The 21,195-nt window shown below is 54.8% G+C and overlaps 1 protein-coding gene across 1 annotated transcript in view; it reads left to right on the top strand.

The window, feature by feature from the left end:
* SHB (SH2 domain containing adaptor protein B) overlaps window positions 1-21,195 on the top strand; it is a 125,660-nt gene that overhangs the window by 87,479 nt on the left and 16,986 nt on the right. The window contains exons 4-5 of the mRNA XM_008141883.3: window positions 6,843-7,014; window positions 12,573-12,692. Of these exons, the coding sequence (XP_008140105.2) occupies window positions 6,843-7,014; window positions 12,573-12,692 (292 nt within the window). The remainder of the gene's footprint in view (window positions 1-6,842; window positions 7,015-12,572; window positions 12,693-21,195) is intronic.

Here is a 21,195-nt window from a genome sequence, read left to right as displayed (position 1 = left end):
GACTCCAGACCAGCCAGGAAGAAGCAGCCAGTGAACTGAGAGCACATTGCAGGCCTCGCCTGGCCCCACTGCGCTTCCTTCCAGATCCCTTTGAGCGGTCCCTGTTCTCACGGGTCACCATCCACACCCAGGAATACTGGAGGGCGTTTGGGAGACTGTGGACTCTTCTCTACCTGCCCCTCCCTAGGGAAAGGCACTCCTAGGGCATCCCCAGGTGAAGGGAGGCTGCTCAGGGCTTCAATCCCAAAGCAGAGGGGGCAAGGGTTGGGGTCTAGGGCCCACTCCCTGGGGTGGCAGCCTGGTTACTTGTAAAAGGCCCCATTTGTAAAATCACAGACAAAGTAGTGCCGACCTCCTGGGTTCGCCGTGAGGGTCAGAAGAGAACAACATGTCAGGTCTTCAGTAACACACAGAAAGAACTCAGGAAAGGTTAAGCCGTTTTTCAAAACTTTCTAAATAATTTGAGGCTGGAGAACAGTCTAAGTTTCCTTTCTTGATTGATGAACAGAGGTGTTATGGTCCTGCTGACTGGGGTGGAGATTCATTCACTCAACAGATATTAAGCATCTACTGTATATACATCAGACACTGTTCTAGGCATCGGGGACTCAGCTATGAACAAAACGGAACACGTTCTGTTCTCTCGGAGCTTCCAGCTCAGAAAGGAATTCCAGCAGAGGTTGAGGGAAAAGGTGATTTCTGATACAAAGCTCTTTACCTCTTGGGCACATGAAAGGGAACTGTCCTGAGCATGGAGCGACTGTGGGAGGGGACCACCACTTACAGGGAGCCTGCTGGGCTTTGACACATTGTCTAACCACCTCCACAATTCTTTGTGCTCTAGGTGTTGTCCGCCCTACTTCACAAAAGGCCCAGCTTTTGGTTCAGAGAGTTTTAGCAACTTGCCCCAAGTCACGGTAATGAATGGCAAGGCAGGATTCAAACCCGGGTCTCGCTAACTTCAAAGTCCACACCCTTTCCAGGATGCTGAGCCACTGCTGCTCTTCCATTGGCTGCGAGGTGTGTGGGGAGGTTCAGAGGAGCTGAGGCACGAGGCCCCGTCTCCGTTGGCTTCTGAGAAGAACCTCCGTACTGCACTGTCATGGAGACGGTGGGGTCAGACCATGGCGAAGGTGGGCTGCAGGGCACAGAGGAGGAGGAAGGAGTTCCATCTGCGGGTCCAGGGCACACCTGCCCCAGGAGGCAGCGTTGGAGCTGAACTTGGAAGAATGTCTGGGGCCTTTTTACACAGATAGTGAAGAAAGGGGTTCTAGAGGGCAGGCACAGCCAAGGCCTGGGGCAGAAAGGTGGTGATGGATTTGGGGACTGGCCATGCTTGTGACTGGAGCCTTGGGCTGGTTGTGAAACCCAGAGGGTTTTTGTAGGAGAAAATGTATCCAGGTCAAATTGGCATCAAGTCGCTGAGGACCTCAAGCACCAGAGTGAGGAGTTTGCCCTCCATCCCAGCACTGGGAGCAGCGAGGGCCCGTGAGCCCCGCAGAGCTGTGCTTTAGAGGCCCCTGGGCTGCCCTAGCTGGTTTGGCTCAGTGGAGGCCCCTGGGCTTTTCGGAACCTGTTCTCTGGCCAGCCCTAAACCCTAAACAGAGAGGAGCTGGACCCCGAAGGAACACAGTTATTTCACATAAACAAGCATTTACTAAGCACGTCTCCCTGCCGAGCGCTGCAGTAGATTTAGGGGCAGACAAGACAGGAGAGGGAAAAGGGAAATAAAATGAATAGCAGGTGCTGCGCCCGCAGAATGGCCGGGCTGATTGGGGAGCAGTGGTGTCGGTGCCCACTGGGCTACAAGAGAATGCCGAGTGCTGTGAGCCGCAGAGCGGGCAGGCAGTTCTCAGCAGGTGGGGTCAGGAGAGGCTTCTAGGTGTCCTACAGCTGGAGCAGAACAGTGGTCATTCCAGGTCTAGAGGATTCGTGAGGCACAGTCCCTGCCTGACTGACCCTGCCCGTGTCTTCATGGGAGGGGGACCTGGAGTGGGGTAAGCCTGCCCCTGGTGACTCACAGGCCTGGGCTCCGGCCTCGGTCCAGCCCTGAGCTTTGAGAACCTGGAGGAGTTTTCCTCGCCTCCGCTGGGGCCTCACCCATTACCCATAGGGTGGCAGGGTTCTTGGAGGGTTAGAGCTAGTGCGGGTGCCTGGGACACCCTCCTCCCTCATTTTCAGTGACCGAACTTCAGGGCCAATTGGTATAAAATCTAGTACAGCAGGTCCTCGCATAACGTCCTTTCCCTGAACATTGTGCCATTATAACGATGCCGGAGGAACTCTTGTTTAAACGAAGTAGCCTGTGGCAACACTGGTTTTGTTATACTTCGTTTCGCTTAAAGTCACAGAAACCGTCAGTGGTGTTAAGTGAGGACGTTACTGTATAAGTAGGAAGGCGACAGCGTTGGAAGCTAATCTAGATGGAGCGGGAATAAGAGGCCTCCTGGAATGTGAGGGGCACCTGAGCTGGGTCTAAAGGATGAGGCCTGTCACCACACCACAACTGCTGGAAGGACATTTCCGGCATCACAGAGGGGCCTTGTCACCTGTCCTGGAGAAAAAGGCTGGGGGAGCCATTCACCGGCCGCTGGGTCTGGTCCTGCCCACCTGACCCCTCCCTCCTGCAGAATGCTGACTCCCCCGTGTAATTACCTACAGGTGGGATTAATTAGTGGGATTAGTTAGGTCCTGTCATCCTAAACAGCTCTGCTGGGTGGCATTTTTTTTTTTCTCTAAATGCACATATTCTTTTGAGGGCTGTGTCGTCCTTTATCTTTTGCAGAAAGTCACTAAATTAAAAGAATTGCCATTTTAAATTGCAGATTAAAGACAAACTTAATTATAAGGAATGAAGGCAGTCGTGTTTGGAGCTTCAGTTCTTAACGTGTGGGTTGTTGTTTTTTTCTTTTGCTCCTGAATCACTGCACTTGGAGTTTGTATATTTTTATTTTAGGTGAAATGATTTGCCTAATTAAGCCTGTCATTCATCAACACCTGTTCTCTCTAAAATATGTGGCTATATTATTAAGCTTGCAAGCAAACGTATAAATTAATTCAGCAGGGAATTACAGTGTTGACTGGGATGTTATTAGGTTTTATCCAATTTATCTGGTCAGAAAACTGATATTTTCCCCCCAATAAAGTGAAACAACAGCTTATTAAGTTTCTTCAGTCTTTTGTTGAGCGCTTGCTATGTTGTAGCCTTGGGCTAGGCTTGGCGGTAGGGTTCCTGGGGAGCCAGGTGGGGGAGGGGGGGACTGGCAATTAGGATACCATCGCTTAAGTCAAGGTTAGTCTGGGGTCAGGGAATGCTTCCTGGCAGAGGTGACCCCTGAAGGGCAGGTGGAATCAGTCAGGTGGAGAGGTTGATAGAGCGCAGTGGAGGGGTGGGTCCTGGTGATCTGCCTGGAAGGGGGCGTGGTCAGTTAGCCAGGTTGGTCAGTTAGCCAGGTTGTTGGTGGTTCTGAAGAGCTCGGGTTTCTTCCCCAACCCATGTTCCATGCTCCGTGCCTCTCTTCTCACTTGCTGTGCCAGGAGGTATGTAGTGGGAAGTAATCTTGGCAGAAATACTAAAGTTCTGATTTTAGCCAGTGGAGCCCCAGGTTGTCATAGGTGAAAATGCCTTACCATTTATATGGTCCCTCCCTCTCCTCCGCAGGTGGCAAAAGTAAGCCGAGAACCTCGCCTCTCCTCTAGACCCTCCCCACACCATGCCCCTTAGCTTGTTCCTTCCTCTCCATTCCTGACAACCAGAAAGTGACCAGAGGGAAGGGGAGGCATGGTGGAGAGGCACAGTATGGCCCCAGGCCCCTGACCCCATCTCCTGCTGTGCCCAGATCTCCATCTCAATGGGGCATCACACAGGGCGCTTCCCTGACTCACCCCAGTTAGTCTCAATGGGGCATTACACAGGGCCCTGGCCTCCATCGCTTTCCCTAGCTGGTCTCCCTGCCTCCAGGGTTGCCCCAAACCCTCCATCAGCAGCTATAGAGGACTGATTCTAAAACCCAATCTGAGAATGGAATTTCTTGATTTAACCAAGGATCAAGTCCCAGCTCTTTCAAAAGGGGTTCTCTGATCAGGCCCTTTCTTGTCTACCTGATCCCATGGTTAGCCAGCCCCTCCTACAGGGCTCTGCAAGCTCAGAACCTACTTCACCTCTTCCTCACCCTTCTTCACCTCAAAAAAATATGTACCCCATTTGATTGACTGCCATGACGGCCAGTGTGATTCAGCAGGAACTTTGATGGGAGACGCGGGCTGCTGGGAAGCCAGGGAGGGGCCCATAGTGACGTGTGTGACAAGGCCCCAGCTCTGGGCTTTACCCCCTCACCACCTCTATGAAAGCCTAGAGGGGCCTTGAGGTATTGCTGTCTTATCTGTGCCTGAGGGTGGACACAGGACAGAACTGTGGCCAGAGAGCAGGGCAGGACCCCAGCAGTCCTCACTCTGCCCCTGCTCCATGCTGCCAGTCCTGACATCACGGGCTGCTCACGAAGCCTAGAGTTTTCTGTGTCTTCCCCGTCCTGGATAATGCCAGCCTCATCCTTCCAGCGCTCAGGCCAAAAGCCCGCTGTCTCCTCTTTCTCTCGCACTCCACGCTGAGTACCGGGAAGGTCCTGCTGTCCCTGCCTGCAGAGCGCAGCCCGAGTCTGACACCCTCTGCCACGTCCATGCACGGCTCCAAGGCCAGCCCCTCCTACAGTAGCTTCCTTGCTGCTCTCCCTGTGCTCCCCCTCCATCTCACTCTTTTTCTTTCTTTTTTTTTAATAAACTCTTTTAAAGAACAATTTTAGGTTCACATCAAAATTGAGCAGAAAAGTATAGGGAGTTCCCATGGGCCCTTTGCCCTCTATCTCTTTTCAGCACAGCAATCCTGTTGTAAAAGTGCCAGGTTAAAACCTTCCCATCAAAACAAAGAACGGCTCTCCTTTCCTCTCAGAATAAAGCCAACGTCCTTCCCAAGACCCGCGGAGCTCAGCTTCCTCCCACTCGCCTCCCCTCGCCCCCACTACCCCTCAGTCCTCCCGGCTGTGTTGCTTCTCCAACACCCCGGGCATGTTCTCACCTCAGGGCCCTTGAACTTGCTCTTCCCTCTGCCTGGAATGTCCTTCCTTCCGGCAGGTGTCCGCATGGCTCGTCCCTCCTTTTCCTCAGGAATTCATTCCGATGTCACCTCTCGAGGGGCCTTGCCTGCCCTGCTTTCGTTTCTCCATAGCACTTACCGCCAGCTGGTGAGCTGTGGGCCTGACGGACGGATGTATTGTCTGTCTCCTCAGGAGGCTCTGAGCTCCACAGCAGGGACAGCTCTCTCGCTCACTGCTGTTTCCCCTGCCCTGGAGTGTGTTGGGCCCACGTGAATGAGTGCTTAGAAGTGAGAGAGGTGAATGGATGGCCTGCGGGCCCCGCTGCAGTCTGAGGGTGACCACACACACGTGGTCCGACGTGTCTGGCAGGAGCCTCCCCTCCTGCTGTTTTCCTCGGTGGTTCATAGAGAAGAGTGTTTGGAGGGATGGAAGTGCTCCCCAGGCCTGATGGATGACCTTTTCTGTCATAGAACAGGTTCATTCCCCTCCTTGGTCCCCACGGACCTCCATCGCCACAGACAGGCTGGGTTTTCCCACCGCCTCCCGTGAATGTGAGGTTGATTGCTGGGTCAGAGGACCGCTCGCCACCTCTGCTGGCTGGTAGTGTGTGGAGGGGAGTGTGTGGCTTGGCCGAAGATGTGTGTCGTTTGGCCAGCAGCTAGTCACAGCTTTGGGAACCTTGTTTCGCAGGCCCTGGCCCAGTTTACTCGGCACTCTGCGGGTGCCAGGCCCTTAGGATGTATTCCCTCATCTGGTCGTCACAGCAGCCTGGTGATGGAGGAAATGGGCCTCAGAGAGGTTGAGTGACAGCCAAGGCTCCCAGCTAGCCAGGGCAGGCTTAGGAGAGGAACTCAGGTCAGTTCAGTAGCTTACGTGAGGTGACCAGTACCGTGTCCACATTGAGCAGACATGATAATAAAAATCTGTAAAATATGGATGCAAAATAACACTGATCCAGCACTCTTAAGGCCTCTGTGTGCACACGTGACTGAATCCTCACAACAACCCCATGAGGTGGGTGCCATCATCATCCCTATTTCATCTCAGGAGGAAACTGAGGCCCAAAGAGAGACATGCAACGTGGACTTGCTGGTCTCCAGGAATCCTCCCAGCAGCTCCTTTCAGCTCAGTGTTTTCGCTCTTTGTGCATTATCGCCAGGGTCATCTTCCCCAAGACCATGGGGGTTAATAGCCTTACCTGGGAGCTGGGCCCAGGGCAGGTCTGGCTGTGTAGGACCCACACAAGGGACGCAGACCGGGGGGTGCCACATGACCCTGACTGGAACTCTGTAGGGTTGTCCCAGAAGGGGGGGGGGGGGGCCAGTGTGGCCACTGCGGCCCTGGTGGGATGGGAGAATGGGAGGAGAAGAGGAGCCACTTGGAGGCAGGTTTTTGGCACAAAATGAGGAATAACTTTCTTTCCTGAGAACTGTCCAGGGGACTGAGCCCACGCAGGAATGCCGGGTCCCCCCTCCTTGCTGGAGGTTGCAGGGGCTTCCTTTGGGGATAAGGCTGAGCTCAGTGGCTTCTGCAGACTCAGCCAGCCCCATGGAAGTACTGCCTGGCTTTAACAGCACCTTCGTGCCCTGTCTTAGGAAGTCCACATCCTGGGAGCCATGTTTGTTCATTGCTTGGAGCTCTTCCTTCTGCGAATTGTAAAGCCCAAGGAGAAGTCAGTCAACTCTCACCCCACTGCGCCCCCCGGGAATTCCTCAGGCCGAGCTCCCATAACTGTGCACTCTCTCTCCACAGCCCAGTTTAACGGCAATGAGAAACGACAGTCATCCCCCTCGCCTTCCCGGGACCGGCGGCGCCAGCTTCGAGCTCCCGGAGGGGGCTTCAAGCCCATCAAACATGGGAGCCCCGAGTTCTGTGGGATCCTGGGAGAAAGAGTGGATCCTGCTGTCCCACTGGAGAAGCAAATGTAAGTTCTCAGAGACAGAGCCCAACCTCGGCTCCCAGTTCGTGTTCACTGCTCTTCCCTTTCTTTATCTTGTTTTAAAAACTCAGACTGAGAAAATGTTAGCGCTCAGGGGTTTTTCAGTCGCATCCCTACCCTGCCTCCACATACAGATGAGCAGGTTGAGGCTCACGGAATGTCAAGGCCACCATAAGGTCAGTGGCAGGTGCTTTCTCCATCCACACGGCATCACCTCCCCTACTTCTGGGGACTGGTAGGAGGGACACAGTTCACCCCGCCCTCTTACATCCCCGTTTCTGTTTTCATCACGCAGCAAATGAGTTTTTGAAAAGCTAAACGTATACCAAATCCTGCCCCCTGATTGTAAATTAGATTTACGTTCTAGCTTGTGCTGTTTTTGCCCCACACCTGCCTGATGTTAGTGCAAGGCTTTGACATTCTTGGTTTGGGTTTTCGCAGCCCCTTTGCCTCCTCGCTTCCCCTAACACTGCTGGTAAGGCCCGTTTCTGGTTTCTGTCCTCCCTTTGACCATGATGATCGTCTCCCTTTTCTGCCAGGATTTTAATGTGAACAGGCCCCTGATCTGCTCTGAGACCTTCAGTGGCTCCCCATCACCTGCATGAGGTCCCACCTCCCAAGCCTGCCCCTCACGCTGAATTGCCCCAGACTGCGTCCTCCTTTTCTCAGCAATCCACATACCTGAGGTTCTCCGGGAACATGATAAAGCAGGTCCTGGATCTTGTGCTGGTACCTTCAGCTGTATCATCCTCTTAACAAGCAAATGTGTGATAAATGGGTTATCATCCCCATTGCACAGATGAGAAAATCAGGACTCCAAGCGGGGCAGAGCCTTTGCTAGGCTCCCAGGGTTCCAGTGCAGAGATAGGATTTGAACTCCAGCCCTGTGACGCTCCCCTCACTTCCCTCTCCTCACGCACACGCTTGCCCCCACCCTTAGCACACGCCTGGCACAGAGCAGGCACTCTGTCCGCCAAGAGATTAGCTGACACCAAGCTGGTTCCTTATAAGATCACGAACTATATCGGTCTCCGCCCAGGGGATTCTGGTCCCAGCACAGCCGACAGTGTATCCCTCACAGGAAATGCTGGCCCGGTGAGCAGGATGCAGGGTTTTCCGATGATGTCATGTGCTCGTGTGCCTTTTTTAAGCATGTGCGATCCTCGGGAGGCTGCAGCCTCTGAGCCTGCCCCTCGCCTGCTGTACTGAGCACATGGGTGCGGGGAGCGTTGTGTTCACCGTTCCTCGTAGACACGCAGATTGGGTGGCAGGTTTTGCTTATGTCTGATCAAACTGTTTACTCTTTAATCAACAAACACAATATGATCCAGAGATGCCAGGAGCTGTTCAATGTGCATCCTGACCCAGGTCTGTGTGAGGTCAGCAGCCCAGCCTACCCTCTTCCCCCCGGGCAGAGCTTTCCACAGGTTGGGGCCCTCAAAAAACAGTTCTCCCCTCTTTCCTTTCCCGTTCCCGCCCGACAAGGCCCTTGGCCAAGTTCAGAGTCAAGGCTGGCTCTCCCTCCCCCATCAGCTCTTCTTCCCAGGATTATTCTGGCCTGTGAAGGCCCTGACTCATCACCAAGAGGTGTGCTCAGGTAAAATCCCATCTCCAGCACAGCCCGGTGACCCAGACAGAGAGGATCGCCTAATCCCTCGCCTGACTGATGATGCCTCCGTGTTTAGGAGGCACAGGGAAAGGGGAGGCGGAGGCTGACACACTGGAGGGTGCTGTCCTCCAGGGCTGTTGAGGAGGGGCAGTCACACATCTGCTTTCCCTCCTGGGACGGTGGACGAGTTGCTCAGCTGCTCAGGGGACACCCCTCTCCCCCACCTCCTGGAGGCAGCCCACAGCCCCCTCTGTCCTGCGTCATGGTTACCATCATCACATAAACATGTTCTAGTCATGAACTTCTCTTTAAAACAAACTTCTTAAAAGTAAATAAATAAAACCTTGATCCTCTCTAGCTCCTGCCCCTGTTGCGAACATAAGTTCCGTGAGGGCTGGAGCTTGCTTGGGTCACCACTGTTTCCTCCCAGTGTGCAGAGCGGTGCCTGGCACATAAGTGCTCATAAATAGCTGTCTGCTGAATGGACGGAGTCCCCACGGAGCTGCCAGCACTTTCTCCCTTTCATCACCTCCCCCTCTCTCACCCACCACAGTCTGCTCCCCTTTCCTGCCCAGTCACCAGGTGACAGCCTCTGTCCTCCAGGGCAGCCAGTAGAGTAGCCGGCTCCCTTCTTCGCAGACACTCTGGTCCGGGTTTTTCTCCTGCCTTCTCACCTCAGCCTGACCTGAAGGATGGACTGTCGGGGCTCAGGATCTGGTGGTGATTCACCAGCACACATCCCAGCCCACACTTCTCCCAGAACACATGACTCCCACATCCAGCTGCCTTCTTGGCATCTCCACTTGGCTGACGAGTGGGCATCTCAAATTTAACGTGTTCGGATCTGGGCTCCTCATCATCTCCTAGACACTCTTCCCCCAGCTTCCCCACCTCCATAAATAGCACCACATGTAACATGTGGCTGGTTACTCAAGCCACAAACCTGGAGTCATCTTCAGCCCTCTTTTTGCCTGACATCAGCATCTAATGCATCAGTAAGTTCTGCCAATTATCCATCCAAAATACAGCCCGAGTCTGTTCAGTCCTCCCATCTCCGTGGCCCCTCTTCAGGGAGCCTGGTTGATTTCCTAAGATCATCGAGAGCAAGTAACAATCTCAGATTGACCCTTTGTACGCCATAAGCGTCTATAGATGCAATTAAATTCAAAATATCGTGGCGTGTGGGGATGGTTTCCGTTTTGGACACGTGGTAGTTAACGGGTTAAAACTCTCATTGCCCTCCACTACACTTAGAAGGAACTCGGACTTCTTCCCTTGGCCCACAAGGCCTCTCCGCCCTCATCCAGTACCACTCCCAGGCTCAGTGCCGGACCGTCCTTGCTGCTCCGTGAGCATCCCGAGCTCATTCCTACTTCGGGACCTTGGCCCTTGCTGGCTCCTCTGCAGAAAGCGTGTTTTCTTTGGCCCTTTTCATGATTGGCTCCTTTTCACGATGGAGAGTCTCAGGTCAAATGTCATCTTCTTGGGAGCCTCCTTCACTCTAAAGTACACTCCAGCCCCCACACCCCCAGGATTCCTACATAGCACTTGTCACCTTCTGAAATCCTTTCCTGGATCTCTGTGTTGATTCTCCTTCTCCCTGTATCAGCCCCACGAGATCAAGGATGGAGTGAGTGGTGCGTAAATACTGGATGAGCTAATGGATATCGGATGGGCTGGATGGCGATGGTTGGACCTTAACCCCTGTAGGGTCAGGACTCGAGGCCCAGCCCCCTACAAGACCACTCGGGCCCATCCTGTCTCCTGGCCAGTGGCTTCTCTCCCAAACTCTGCCTGGGTCTTCTTGAGCCTCCACTGAGTTCCCTGCCTTGCTCTCCACTTGGAGCAGCTGGAGCAGCCCAGGAGGGAACCAGCAGCTTATCCTGTTTACCCCCCTGGGAGGCCCGACCGCCGCCACCTCCCTAGAGCCCGCTTGCTCCTGGCTCCGGGCGGGACGGGCAGCCGGCAGCACTGCCCCGGAGGCCACTTCCAGGCCTTCCCTGCGGACACCTGCTTCAAATGGCTGGAACCTGTTTTCCTAATAGAACAGTTTTTGCCAGCTCACTGGGGGTGTGTTACACAGATGAAATTTCCCAGAAAACAACCTTCCCCAACTGTTAACTCTTGTTTCTAAAGTCAGAGCCATCCTTGACAGGCCTTTTCTAAAGCACACCTGAGCCTTCATACCTTTGGACGTGTTTGATTAGTGCAGCCCCAACTTCACGTTCCCCCTCATTTCTGTGCAAGTTTGGAAGGGAAGGTGGCTCTGCGGTCTGCACACTTCCCTACTTTTTCCCTTGGCCAGTCTCCCCTCCGAGTGTCCAGCCCCAGGGCTGACCTTGAGGGGTCATCTCCTGGGCAGTCCGTGACTCGGTCACATGCTCCTCATACCTGCTCTCCAGTCCTTGCTTTCCTGGAGCTGGCCGGGGTTCCTTTTGTTCATAATTACATCATCGGCACTGCTGCTCCTGTTCAGAGCACCGCCTTGCGAATGGCAGGAAGTGAACGGTGAAAGGCAGTGTTTCTCTAAGAGAATGTCTGTAACCGGACGCTCAGGGTTGCTGGCAGGGCACTCGTGGCGTGGCCAGGACCAGGAGGCAGCATCCCGCTTACACCTGGGAATTTAAAATGCAGCCTACGGGGCAGGCAGCAGCCAGAAATATGATCGCTGGGGAAGTTCCCCAGGGCCATCTTGCAAGTTCAGCCTCGTTCTGCTGATGCTCAGAGCCGCCATTCATAGACATTCATCCCGTCCCAGGCTCTGCATAAGTCCTTTTATGCATCATCCCATTTAATCTTCAGCCCCAAAACAGGGGTGGAGGGATCCTAACTTGATAGAGAACCAACGCTCAGCCAGGTTAAGCCGCTTGCCCCAGACCACCTGGCTGGCCAGTGACCAACCACGTGTGCCTCTGCAGCCGGAGCCTGCTCCCACCTCGCTGGCCAGCACCTCTGGTTCTCTTCCTGGCCCCGTCTCTCACCACCTTCCCAGATATGAGTATGCCCACTAACTGGCGTCCTGGGGTCTCCACTCTTCCACTGAATTGGTACCTTCAGCCTTTCCATTCTCAACAGTCACTCTTCCCCGTTTGTCCTGCAGTTGGGGTCCTTAGGCCACCAGCCCCTGCACCCCTCCTTCTGACTCTGCCACTCAACCACGCTTTGTCCAGAAGCAGTGATGCTGGATCCCCTCGTGCCCGGTCGATGCCAGGTTCACGCGGCCAGAGCAATGGGGTGGCCACCCTCCTGAGTGATGAGCACTGCTCGTTGTCCTGCAGGTGTCTCAGACTCAACACATGTCCCTCCTATCAGCACCCGCTATGGCTTTGGTGTCGCTTGGACGGAGAAAGCCAGAAGCCTCACGTTGCACACAAGGCCCCCAGACCCGACCCTGCCTCATGGCCTCTTGGGCCTCATCCTGACCCCCACCCCCTCCCTAGCCTCACTCCACGCAGTTTCCAAAACCCAGCAGGCACTCCCGCCTTGGCCTCTGCCTTTGCTGCCCATCCCTCTGCCAGAATGCTCTTTTCCAGCTGCTGTCCTTCAGGCTTCCTCCAGCTCCTCCTTCAGGCCCACGCTGAAATGTCACTCTCTCTGGAAGGCTTCCGTGGCCACTGCCTACAACAGCCGTCCCCACCGAGAGCTCCAGACCTCACAGCCCTGCTCTGTCTCCTCCGTAGCACCTGCACTAGAATGTCAGCTTCCCGAGGGAGGTGACTGGGTTTGTTCACGATCCTCTCCGGGATCTGGCAGGCAGCGGGCACTCGGTAAATGTCTGTGAATGACTGGACAAACGCACCTGCTTTATAACAAGGAGGCCCTGGCCGTGACAGCTGCCCTCTGAGGGGGCCGAGCCTCCTCGGGGAGGAGCAGAATTCAGGGTGTCAGCTGTGGGGTCCTGGCCTAGGGTTCTGACCCTCTCTCTTCTCCCCAGATGGTATCACGGAGCCATCAGCAGAGGAGAGGCCGAGAACCTGCTGCGACTCTGCAAGGAGTGCAGCTACCTCGTCCGGAACAGCCAGACCAGCAAGCACGACTACTCCCTGTCCCTGAAGTGAGTACAGCCTCGTCACCCCCGAGCCCTTCTCCACAGCCTCCAGCACGCGCGGCCGCTCTCGAGTCTGTGGCAGAAAGACCCGCCAGCGTCCCCCCGGGAAACTTGCCAGCGCGAGTTATTGCAAGCCTGGGTTCTTCAGTTTGATCTTACCCCCTGGGACACAGAGGCTTCTTTGTGTTCTGCTCCTGCCTCCCCAGGAGAGGAGGGGCCTCTTCCTAGGATGTACATTGAATAACCAGGAATCGCAGTCACATCTGCACGAGCCAGGGACTGTGTGAAGCTCTTAGCATACCTGCCCTCTCAAACCTCACCACCACCCTTTGATAAAAAACAGATTGTCCCCATTTTGCAGGTAAAGAAACTGAGGCACAGAGAGGGGGCATGGCTGGCCTAAATTGTAGGGTCAGGACTCGGGGCCAGCTTATGGTCTAGGTTGCTGTTCGGACAAGTCTGATTGGGGCATTTTACAAAGGTTGTGAGGAGCACTGGGAAGAATCCTGCTGCCACTTGTGGCTGCTTTGTAAACTGTCAGGTCTTTCTGACCCACGAGGCATTGCTGTCAGGTTAGGCAGCCCCAACGTAAGAAAGGAGTGTTTAGGTTGAGAGTTTCATCAGTCAACCAAAGATGGGACCCAACAGATTGTCTGAAACCCATGTTACTGATAGGAAGACAGAGGCCGAGAGAGGAGGTGTCCCCCAAGGACACAGAGAGTTGGTGACAGAGTTAGGGTATGAGAACCCAGGCCCTCCACAGGACAGCACAGCACCAGGCGCAGTGAAGTCCTCTCTGCTCTAGTCGCCGGTTTTAGAGGCCGCATGGCGGAGAGAGCTGCTGGGATGCAACTCTCAGGAGCCCGTGTGCGGCGGCCACATAGACTACGATCAGCACAGTCAAGCAGGGAGAGACTGGTCTGCACTCCGCTCAGGGCCAACCCCACCCAGTCCGCTGGGCTCTGCCCTGAGAGGGACAGTGACACATCGCAGAGCCGTTCGGCAGGAAACAGGCACGCCTGGGTGTCCCTGGAGAAGGGAAGGTGTGTGGAGACGTGGTGGGAGCCACAAGTCTTTTGAGGACCATCAGGGCAGAAGGAGCAGACGTGGTCGTGGTTCCCAGATGGGTGGTCATGGACAGCAGATTCCAGCTCAGTGAGAAGAAACGTTTTGTAAGGGTCAGAGCTGATGAGGAATTAGAGCGGCCTAGCACGGACTCGTAGGTAGTGAGCGTCTCGTCCTGGGGGTGTGCACCAGGGCTGGCTGACCACCTTACCAGGGAGGACGTGGAGGGGATTTCTAACCAGCTGGGAAGGCACTCAGGACAAATGGCGCCTGTGCACTTCATTGTCCACCCTCAGACCCGGCAGCTTAAAGAAGCAGGTCAGTGATCGCAGCTGAGGAAAATTCGATAAGCTAAACAGCAACGGGGCTGGGAGGCTGGGCTGGAGGCGGCCAAAGCCAGAGAGAGGGTGGTCAGTGGAGTAGCAGGGGACAGGTGCACACCACTGGCCATGCTGACAAGGGCCAGGGGTCCTCAACTTCTCACCTCCATGCAGCCCCTCTCCCTCCCTTGTTGCTGTGGTAACGTAGCAACCAAGGTGCCCATGAGTGAAGTTTCCAGATCTCCACGGTCCTGTCTCCAGGTGAATTGTGCTCTTCTGGAGTAGGATGCCAGTAGCCTCAGAGGTGGGACTTCCTGGTCCCCACCCTTCCTACCAACCCAGGCAGCCGGCCCACCCCCTGAGCTTCCTCAGCACAGCAATCATCACACTGGCAGCTCTGAGTTCCTCCCAGAATCTCATTCCTCCTCATATCCCATTGTCTGGGTCCTGGTCAGAGGGGACTTCCCAAGAGGACTGATTGAATGTACCAGAGAGGAGGGGATGACATGCCCCATGCCAGGCCCAACTATTCCTCCACGAAGGCCAGATAGTAGGACCACTCTTGAGGGATGGACAGCACCTGGATCTGTCCTCACAGTAACAAGCTTGTAGTCCAGGGGCTAGGCTGGGTGCAGGGAGAAAGCAGGGGACAGGCTGCCCCACTCCCTGGTCTTGTGGGCTTGGCAATCATGTCACTTGTCTGAGCCTCAGCATCCTCATCCGTGCCTAGGGTGGAGGGGGGGGCGTGTTCTCACAGACAGAAAGCATCTATAGCCCAACCAGTGCCGTGTAAACATTGTTTACATTCTTCCCACCCTGCCCTGCTTTCCCAGCTCAGCCCTGTATCTTCTCTGAAGGCCATTCTTAAGAGCCACAGAAGGGACTCATTGTCCAGCATCCTGGACAGGAGTCCTGTCCTGTCACTTACTGCTCACCATGTGACCTTGGGCGAGTTCCTTCCCTCTGGGGGTCAGCATCCACATCTGCCCAGAGCAAGACAGACTGATGGTTGCTGGGGAGGCCTTCACCTCTGACGTTAAGGTGTCTCTTGACTCCCCAGATCTCCTCTGTGTGTGGGCTCAGCCACCCTTTGTCCTTGGAGTGTTCTGGCTGGATCCCCTGCACCTCCCTGGCCAGAACACTGCTTGCTGTCAAGCCCACGGATGCTGGAGGAGGAGGAGGGTTTAGTTTTGCATGTTTGTCTAAAGCCATTAGATCCCAAAGGCCAGAGAAGTAGCCTCGCCTGGTCAGCTTTCCCTTGAGGAAGTCCAAAATCGGGGAGGTGGGCTAGGCCATCCCATGGCTGGGCGGGGCAACTGGCTAAAGGAAAGTGGCCTTGCTTCCCAAAGTAGCCCCATCCCCATTGACCAGTCTTGTCTGCCAGCCATCAAGTGACACCTGGTATTAATCAACCAGACCATCAGTGGAACTGGGACTGAACATCCCGGCTGCCTGGGGCAAGTGCCAGCTTTGCCAGGCACCCCATGAGGCATGAGGGCTCTCAGGTTCCCGAGGCCTGGCCGGCAGGGGCAGGGTAGGGAGTGGCATTCCATGCACGGTGTTGTCAGAAGTGTGGTGCAAATTGACACTGGAATTCCAGCTATGTTTTCTTATAAACCTTAGTTCCTGATGTGAGAGTGTTCTAGGGTGGAGAAGGACTTGGGGGAGTCTGGCCTCAGAACAGAGCCCTCCACCCTTTCCATCCTTCTCTCAGCAGATGGTTATGAGAACCTTCTGTGCCAGGCACTGGGCAAGGCTGCAGAGTGAGCACCAAGGTGAGGACAGCCCGGCCCAGGCTGCAGAGCTACAGTCTGGCATGTTCATCCCAGGCCATGTTGCACACACGTCTGCACACGGAGGGCTTTGCACGGATGGGGATGGCAGTCCCTGCCCCAGAGGGTCAGGAGAAGCTACAGGGGGGAGGTGCACTCAAACCTTAAAGAGAGGGTAGGTATTCCCCAGGCTGGTGGGATCCCAGGTGAGGGAACAGCCAGGCAAAGCCCAGGAGTTGCAGGAGAGTCTTGCAAGGACTCATGCCTCTCAGAGAAGCTGAGACTCAGTTCTTAGTGACAGGACCACTGAAGTGCAGGGTCCACTCTCAGGCGTGGCCCGGAGCTTAAACCCCACTTCCACCTGACCCTGCCTCCCCGAACCTTACATTCCTGTGCTTTTGCTCTGGATGGCCCCACGGGTGGGCTAGGGCAAAGTTCACATCCTCTTTCCTCATCGTAGGGTAGAGGCAGCCGAATGACCTTGCCAAGGCTGGAGTGGAGGCAGCGGACCCCCATCACCTCCTAAGCATTCCTTATATCAAGTCAGAAGGTCATCAGGTGTCAAACCTGGAAGTGACCTGAGACGCCCACCTAGTCCCTTCCCTTTGCTCCTGAGTGGGGAGACTGAGACCCATAGTGGACTCACGATTGACCTAAGGCTCCCCAGCTGGCAGTTGACCACACTGACAATTAGAGATGCCGACTGCTTCCCACTGTGGGGACTAGACAGAGCCCGGTGCAGGCCCAAGCTGCCCTTCATCTACCCCTCCACCAAAAACTCCTGCACCCGTAACAATCCAAGATGGCACCTGCATCGCCCACCCATCGCCACTTAGTTCCCTCAATGGCAGACACCCCCAACTCTGAAGCAGTCTTACCAAGATCCTACCTCATGGTTTTGGAACACTGCGCTTCCCCCCCCCTCCCCCTCCCCCCGAAGAACTCTCCCTCTTCCCCATCTCCAGCCTGGCTTGACTGAGCTCAGGCCCTTAGGCTCAGGTACCAGCAGCCACTTTGGCCCTGGCATCCACCACTGACCCCCTGTGCACACTCACTGCAGCCTCTCGAAGCAAAGGATTGAACCTTTAGATATTGGCACAAAAAACATCGCACTCTAACAGCTTCCTGCCTGGGAAGGCGGGCAGTAGGGGAAATAGATGAAAAGTCTTGAAAAATCTCATTAAAAGAGTTCTTCAGGCGTTTTGGACTATGAGTGACTTTTTGCAACTTCTAGTTCCATGAGTATTTGCAAAGGAATCTGGAGAAGATGAGGGAAACAGAACTTCAAAGCTGGAGGACTTGCAGCTGGGGGGCCGGGAGCAGGGTGAGTGCCAGGGCCTCCCTCCCTGTGTGCGGGCAGCCTCTGCCTGCATTGGGCCCGTGCCTGGGAGACAGAGCCGCACTTCTTAGGCCTCCTGGCCCGGCCTCACCTCTCTTTCGGCAGTGAGAGCCCCATCCCCAGTGTGGGGAAATGACCCCTAGGAGCCCTCAACCAAAGGGCCATCAGCTTTCAAGTCCCCAAAGACAGAGCACACGGCATCCTCGCAAATGTGGCCCAATGCCAACCTCAGGAGAGGCCTGTTTCCACGAGGGTGCATCTCGGTTTTGACCGCTCAGGAGCCTTCCTCAAACCCCCTCCCCACCCAAGCTCTGCCCCATTCAGTGTCACTTATCTCCTGGGCTCCAGCCCCACAGGAGCTCATAGCTGGAGGGGAAGATACTTACACCTGTAACACACATACAGACGGTCCCTGACTTACAGAGGTTTGACTTAAGGTTTTTTGATGTTACGATTCTGTGAAAGTGACACACATGCAGTAGAAACCGTACTTCAGGTTGTGAGTTTTGATCTTTTCTCAGGCCAGCGATGCGCATACGATCCTCCCGTGGCGCTGGACAGCGGCAGCGAGCCACAGCTTCTAGTCAGGCTCGCAGTCGGAGAGTCACGCACCCACTCTCACAGTGCAGTTTAGTTAAGTGCATCTTCAACTTAACACACTTCCAACTCAGGATGGGTTATCAGGACATAACGTCATCGTAAGTCGAGGAGCAGTGTGTTTGGACCAGAGGAAGGGAGGAGAAGGATGAGCAGGGCTTAGACCTGGGACGGGCAGAGCGGGCAGCCAGGCAGAGGGAATGGCACAGGCAGGGAAGTGCGGAACTTGGGCAAGAACAACAAATACCGGTTACACTTTGGTGAGTGCAGTCCTAGGTCCTAGTCGCCAGGCTGAGGAAATGGGGCTCTAACCTGTAGGGCAGGGGCATCCTGAAGGTTTTGAGCAGGGTGTAGTGATGTCCTCAGAGCTGTATTCTAGAACCTTCAGTGACCCAAGGTGAAGCGTGAGGACTGTCAAGGAAGGGACACTGCTTCTGCCCCCGCGTGCCCACAAATATGCCAAGAGGCTGGGAGGTGGGCAGGCGTTCCAAGGGGAGATCCAGGGCAGCCCTTTTCAAGATGTAAAGGGGAAACATGGGCTCTGCAGTCAGAGATACCTGGGTTCGAGTCCTGGCTCCGTCTTTTACCTGCTGTGTGATGTTAGGCAAGTGACTTTACTTCCCCATCATCTCCTGGAAAACTGTCGGCCACTCTCATCAAGCCGTTGTAAGACGTATAGTCGGTCCTCCGTATCTGCAGGTTCCACGCCCATGGATTCAAGCAACCACAGACAGAAAATATTTTGGGGGAAATGTTACATTGTGATGGTGTCTGTACTAAACATGCAGACTTTCTTTTCTTGTCATTAGTCCCTAAGTAATACAGTGTAACAGCTATTTACATAGCACCACATTGTATTAGGTATTATAAGTAATCTAGAGATTATTTCAAGTGCATGGGAAGATGTGGATAGTTTATATGCAAATACTACACCATTGTATATGAGGGAGCATCCTCGGATGTTGGTATCCTAGGGGAGTCCTGGAACCAGGTTTGCCTCGCCCTAGGCCCACAATAGGTGCTCCGTATACGCTGGTCTCTGCTTCTCCCAGTTTTCCCAGAGCCTTTAGAAATTGCCGTGGAGGCAGCAGAGTGGACAGAGCACTGGGCCGGGTCAAGAGCCCGGGAGGGTCTAGGGGGGCATCTGCACCTGGGTGACGGCAAGTGCCTTCTCCCTGTGCCCACAGAACGACAGTCTGGGTTCGGTCAGCACATCTGCTTCCAGGTTAAGGGCTCCGCAGTTAGGGTGAGGTGCCTTTCCCCTGGGTCCCAAGGAGCAGAGAAGGCCCCATCTCCCTCTCCAAGTAGGGGAGGAGGGGGTGGGCAATTCATCGGACTTGATTAGACACCCGGCTGGTTCTTGCTGGGAGCTACGGGTTTGTAGTGACTGCTGGGCCGTCGGTCTTCACCCAACAGATGCTTCCTGGGGCTTCCAGTGGAGGGCGGTGGGGTAGCTGGGACCCGGTGGCACTGAGGGCTGCGGGCTGGAGGTACATTTCTGTTAGAACTGTTTTTCTTTCTCTCCCCTCATTGATTTATATAGTAAAGGAGAGAGTTTTCAAACAGTAGGCACGTCTGGGTCTGGGCAGGCGGGCGAGTGATTAATCTTAGTTTGTTGCTGCTGACAGCCAGGAGCAAGAAATAATAAAGGTTTACAGGGCGGGGAGGGGAGGGGATGAGGGAAGCAGCTCGCCCTTCGTCCATCAGCAGGGAGCACCGACTTCGCTTCCCTCTGCGCCCCTTGTGGGGTCAACGTCTGAGGCTCCAAACACTTGGCTTCATGGTGGCTGCTGCTCCTGTGGGTGACCCCCCAGGGCAGACCCTCAAACCAAGCAGGGCCTTCCAGCCGCTGTGGGGTTCCCTGCCCAGGACACCCTCCATCCCCAGAATGCCTGGACTTCCGTCGTCGGTCACCCTTTCCCCGTCCCTACCCCCAAGACTAAGGCTTCAAGGAAGGCAGGGGTGTGCAGCCAGGACACTGCCTAGCTCTGAGGAGAGGGGCCCTGGGCTCCTAGCCAACTGGCCCCCTGATCCTCTGACTCTGTGCCTCTCTGAGCTGCCAGGTGGGTGTGAGGGCTGGAGGAGGGGGGATGCCAAAGAAGCAGAGAGGGTGGCTCAGGTAGACTAGCACAGGGGTCGTTGACTTTGACTCCAGGCAGACAGTAATACAGGAGGTGGTGGGAGACTTGAGGGTAGGAGTGGTCAGCCCTGCGTGTGATGGGGGAGAGGGGCTTTGACAATCTATCTCTATCAGGTGGGTTTTACAGGTGTGCCAGTGAAGAGGCAGTATATGTGAAGCGCTTAGCCTGTGCCTGGCATGCAGTAAGTGCTCAATCAGTGAGTGGTAGCTCACTGTCTTTGTTATAGACTTTGGAGAGCCACAGGTTGAGGAGAGAGCTCTGTATGATCCAGAGCCTTGCAGATTGCCTGGGTCTGACCAAGAAGTCTGTCCAGCCCACATCCTCTCCCCTTTGTGGTGGTGGGAGTTTAGAGTTTATACAGGCTGCAACTCGAGAAAATCCTGCATCCCTATAACTAAGATTTTGAGTCATGCAGAGCTAGACTCAAATCCAGGCCTCCCTCTTCCTGGCTGTGTGACCTTGGGCAAGTCACTTAACCTCTCTGATCTCCCGGTTCCTCATGAGAAGCTGGAGAGGATGACCACCTAAACAGGCATTACTTTTTGTCCTTCTCGCTGTCCTGCTGCCCCTCCAGCTCTCCCTCCATGTCTTCAGACATGAGTTGAATACACATTCTCACCAGAACTTGATCTGGTCTGCTGCTTAGCTTGTGGGGAAGCTCTTCTAGGCAAGCCAGGGTAGCTATGGTGTATTAAGTACACTGAATAGAAATACTGGGATTTAGGGGACAGGAAGACACCTTTTAGGTCACCTAGCCCCGTGCCCGGTGCAGGTGGAGAAACTGCGACCCCAGAAGGGGGAGAAGCTTGTCACTTCGTGGCTGCCCGGCCAGGCCCTGTTTCTGGCAGCATTTGAGTCAGCCTGAGACGGGGAGGGTCCACATCTCTGCTGTCCTGCCTGGAGGGTTTCACATCCTTTCAGGGCTGGAGGAGGAAAAATGAACTTTCTGTTCAATTAGTGTGCAGTGTGTTTTTTCCTTCTAAAGGGTTTAATGGAAATGCTGACATTAGGAGCTGCTGCTGTAGGCAAAACAGAGGCTGCTCACACAGTCTTTGCAGGGGACTAAACAGAAACAGTGAACTTCAGAACGTGCAAGGTCCTGCCTTGCAGGATGAAAGGATGCGCCATCGAGAGACACAGTGAGGAATAATAGGTGACGTTTCCCTGTATTCAGAATTACTGAGAACTTACCTCTGCCAGTGGTAGAGCATTTTCAAGGACACCTCCCTCACCACTGACACGGCGCCTCTCCTGGACTCCGCACCTGGTGCTTTG

The sequence above is a fragment of the Eptesicus fuscus genome, chromosome 15, assembly GCF_027574615.1.
Source record: "Eptesicus fuscus isolate TK198812 chromosome 15, DD_ASM_mEF_20220401, whole genome shotgun sequence".
NCBI lineage: Eukaryota > Metazoa > Chordata > Mammalia > Chiroptera > Vespertilionidae > Eptesicus > Eptesicus fuscus.
Note: the sequence above shows the minus strand (reverse complement) of the source record. Positions and strands in the feature narration are given on the sequence as shown.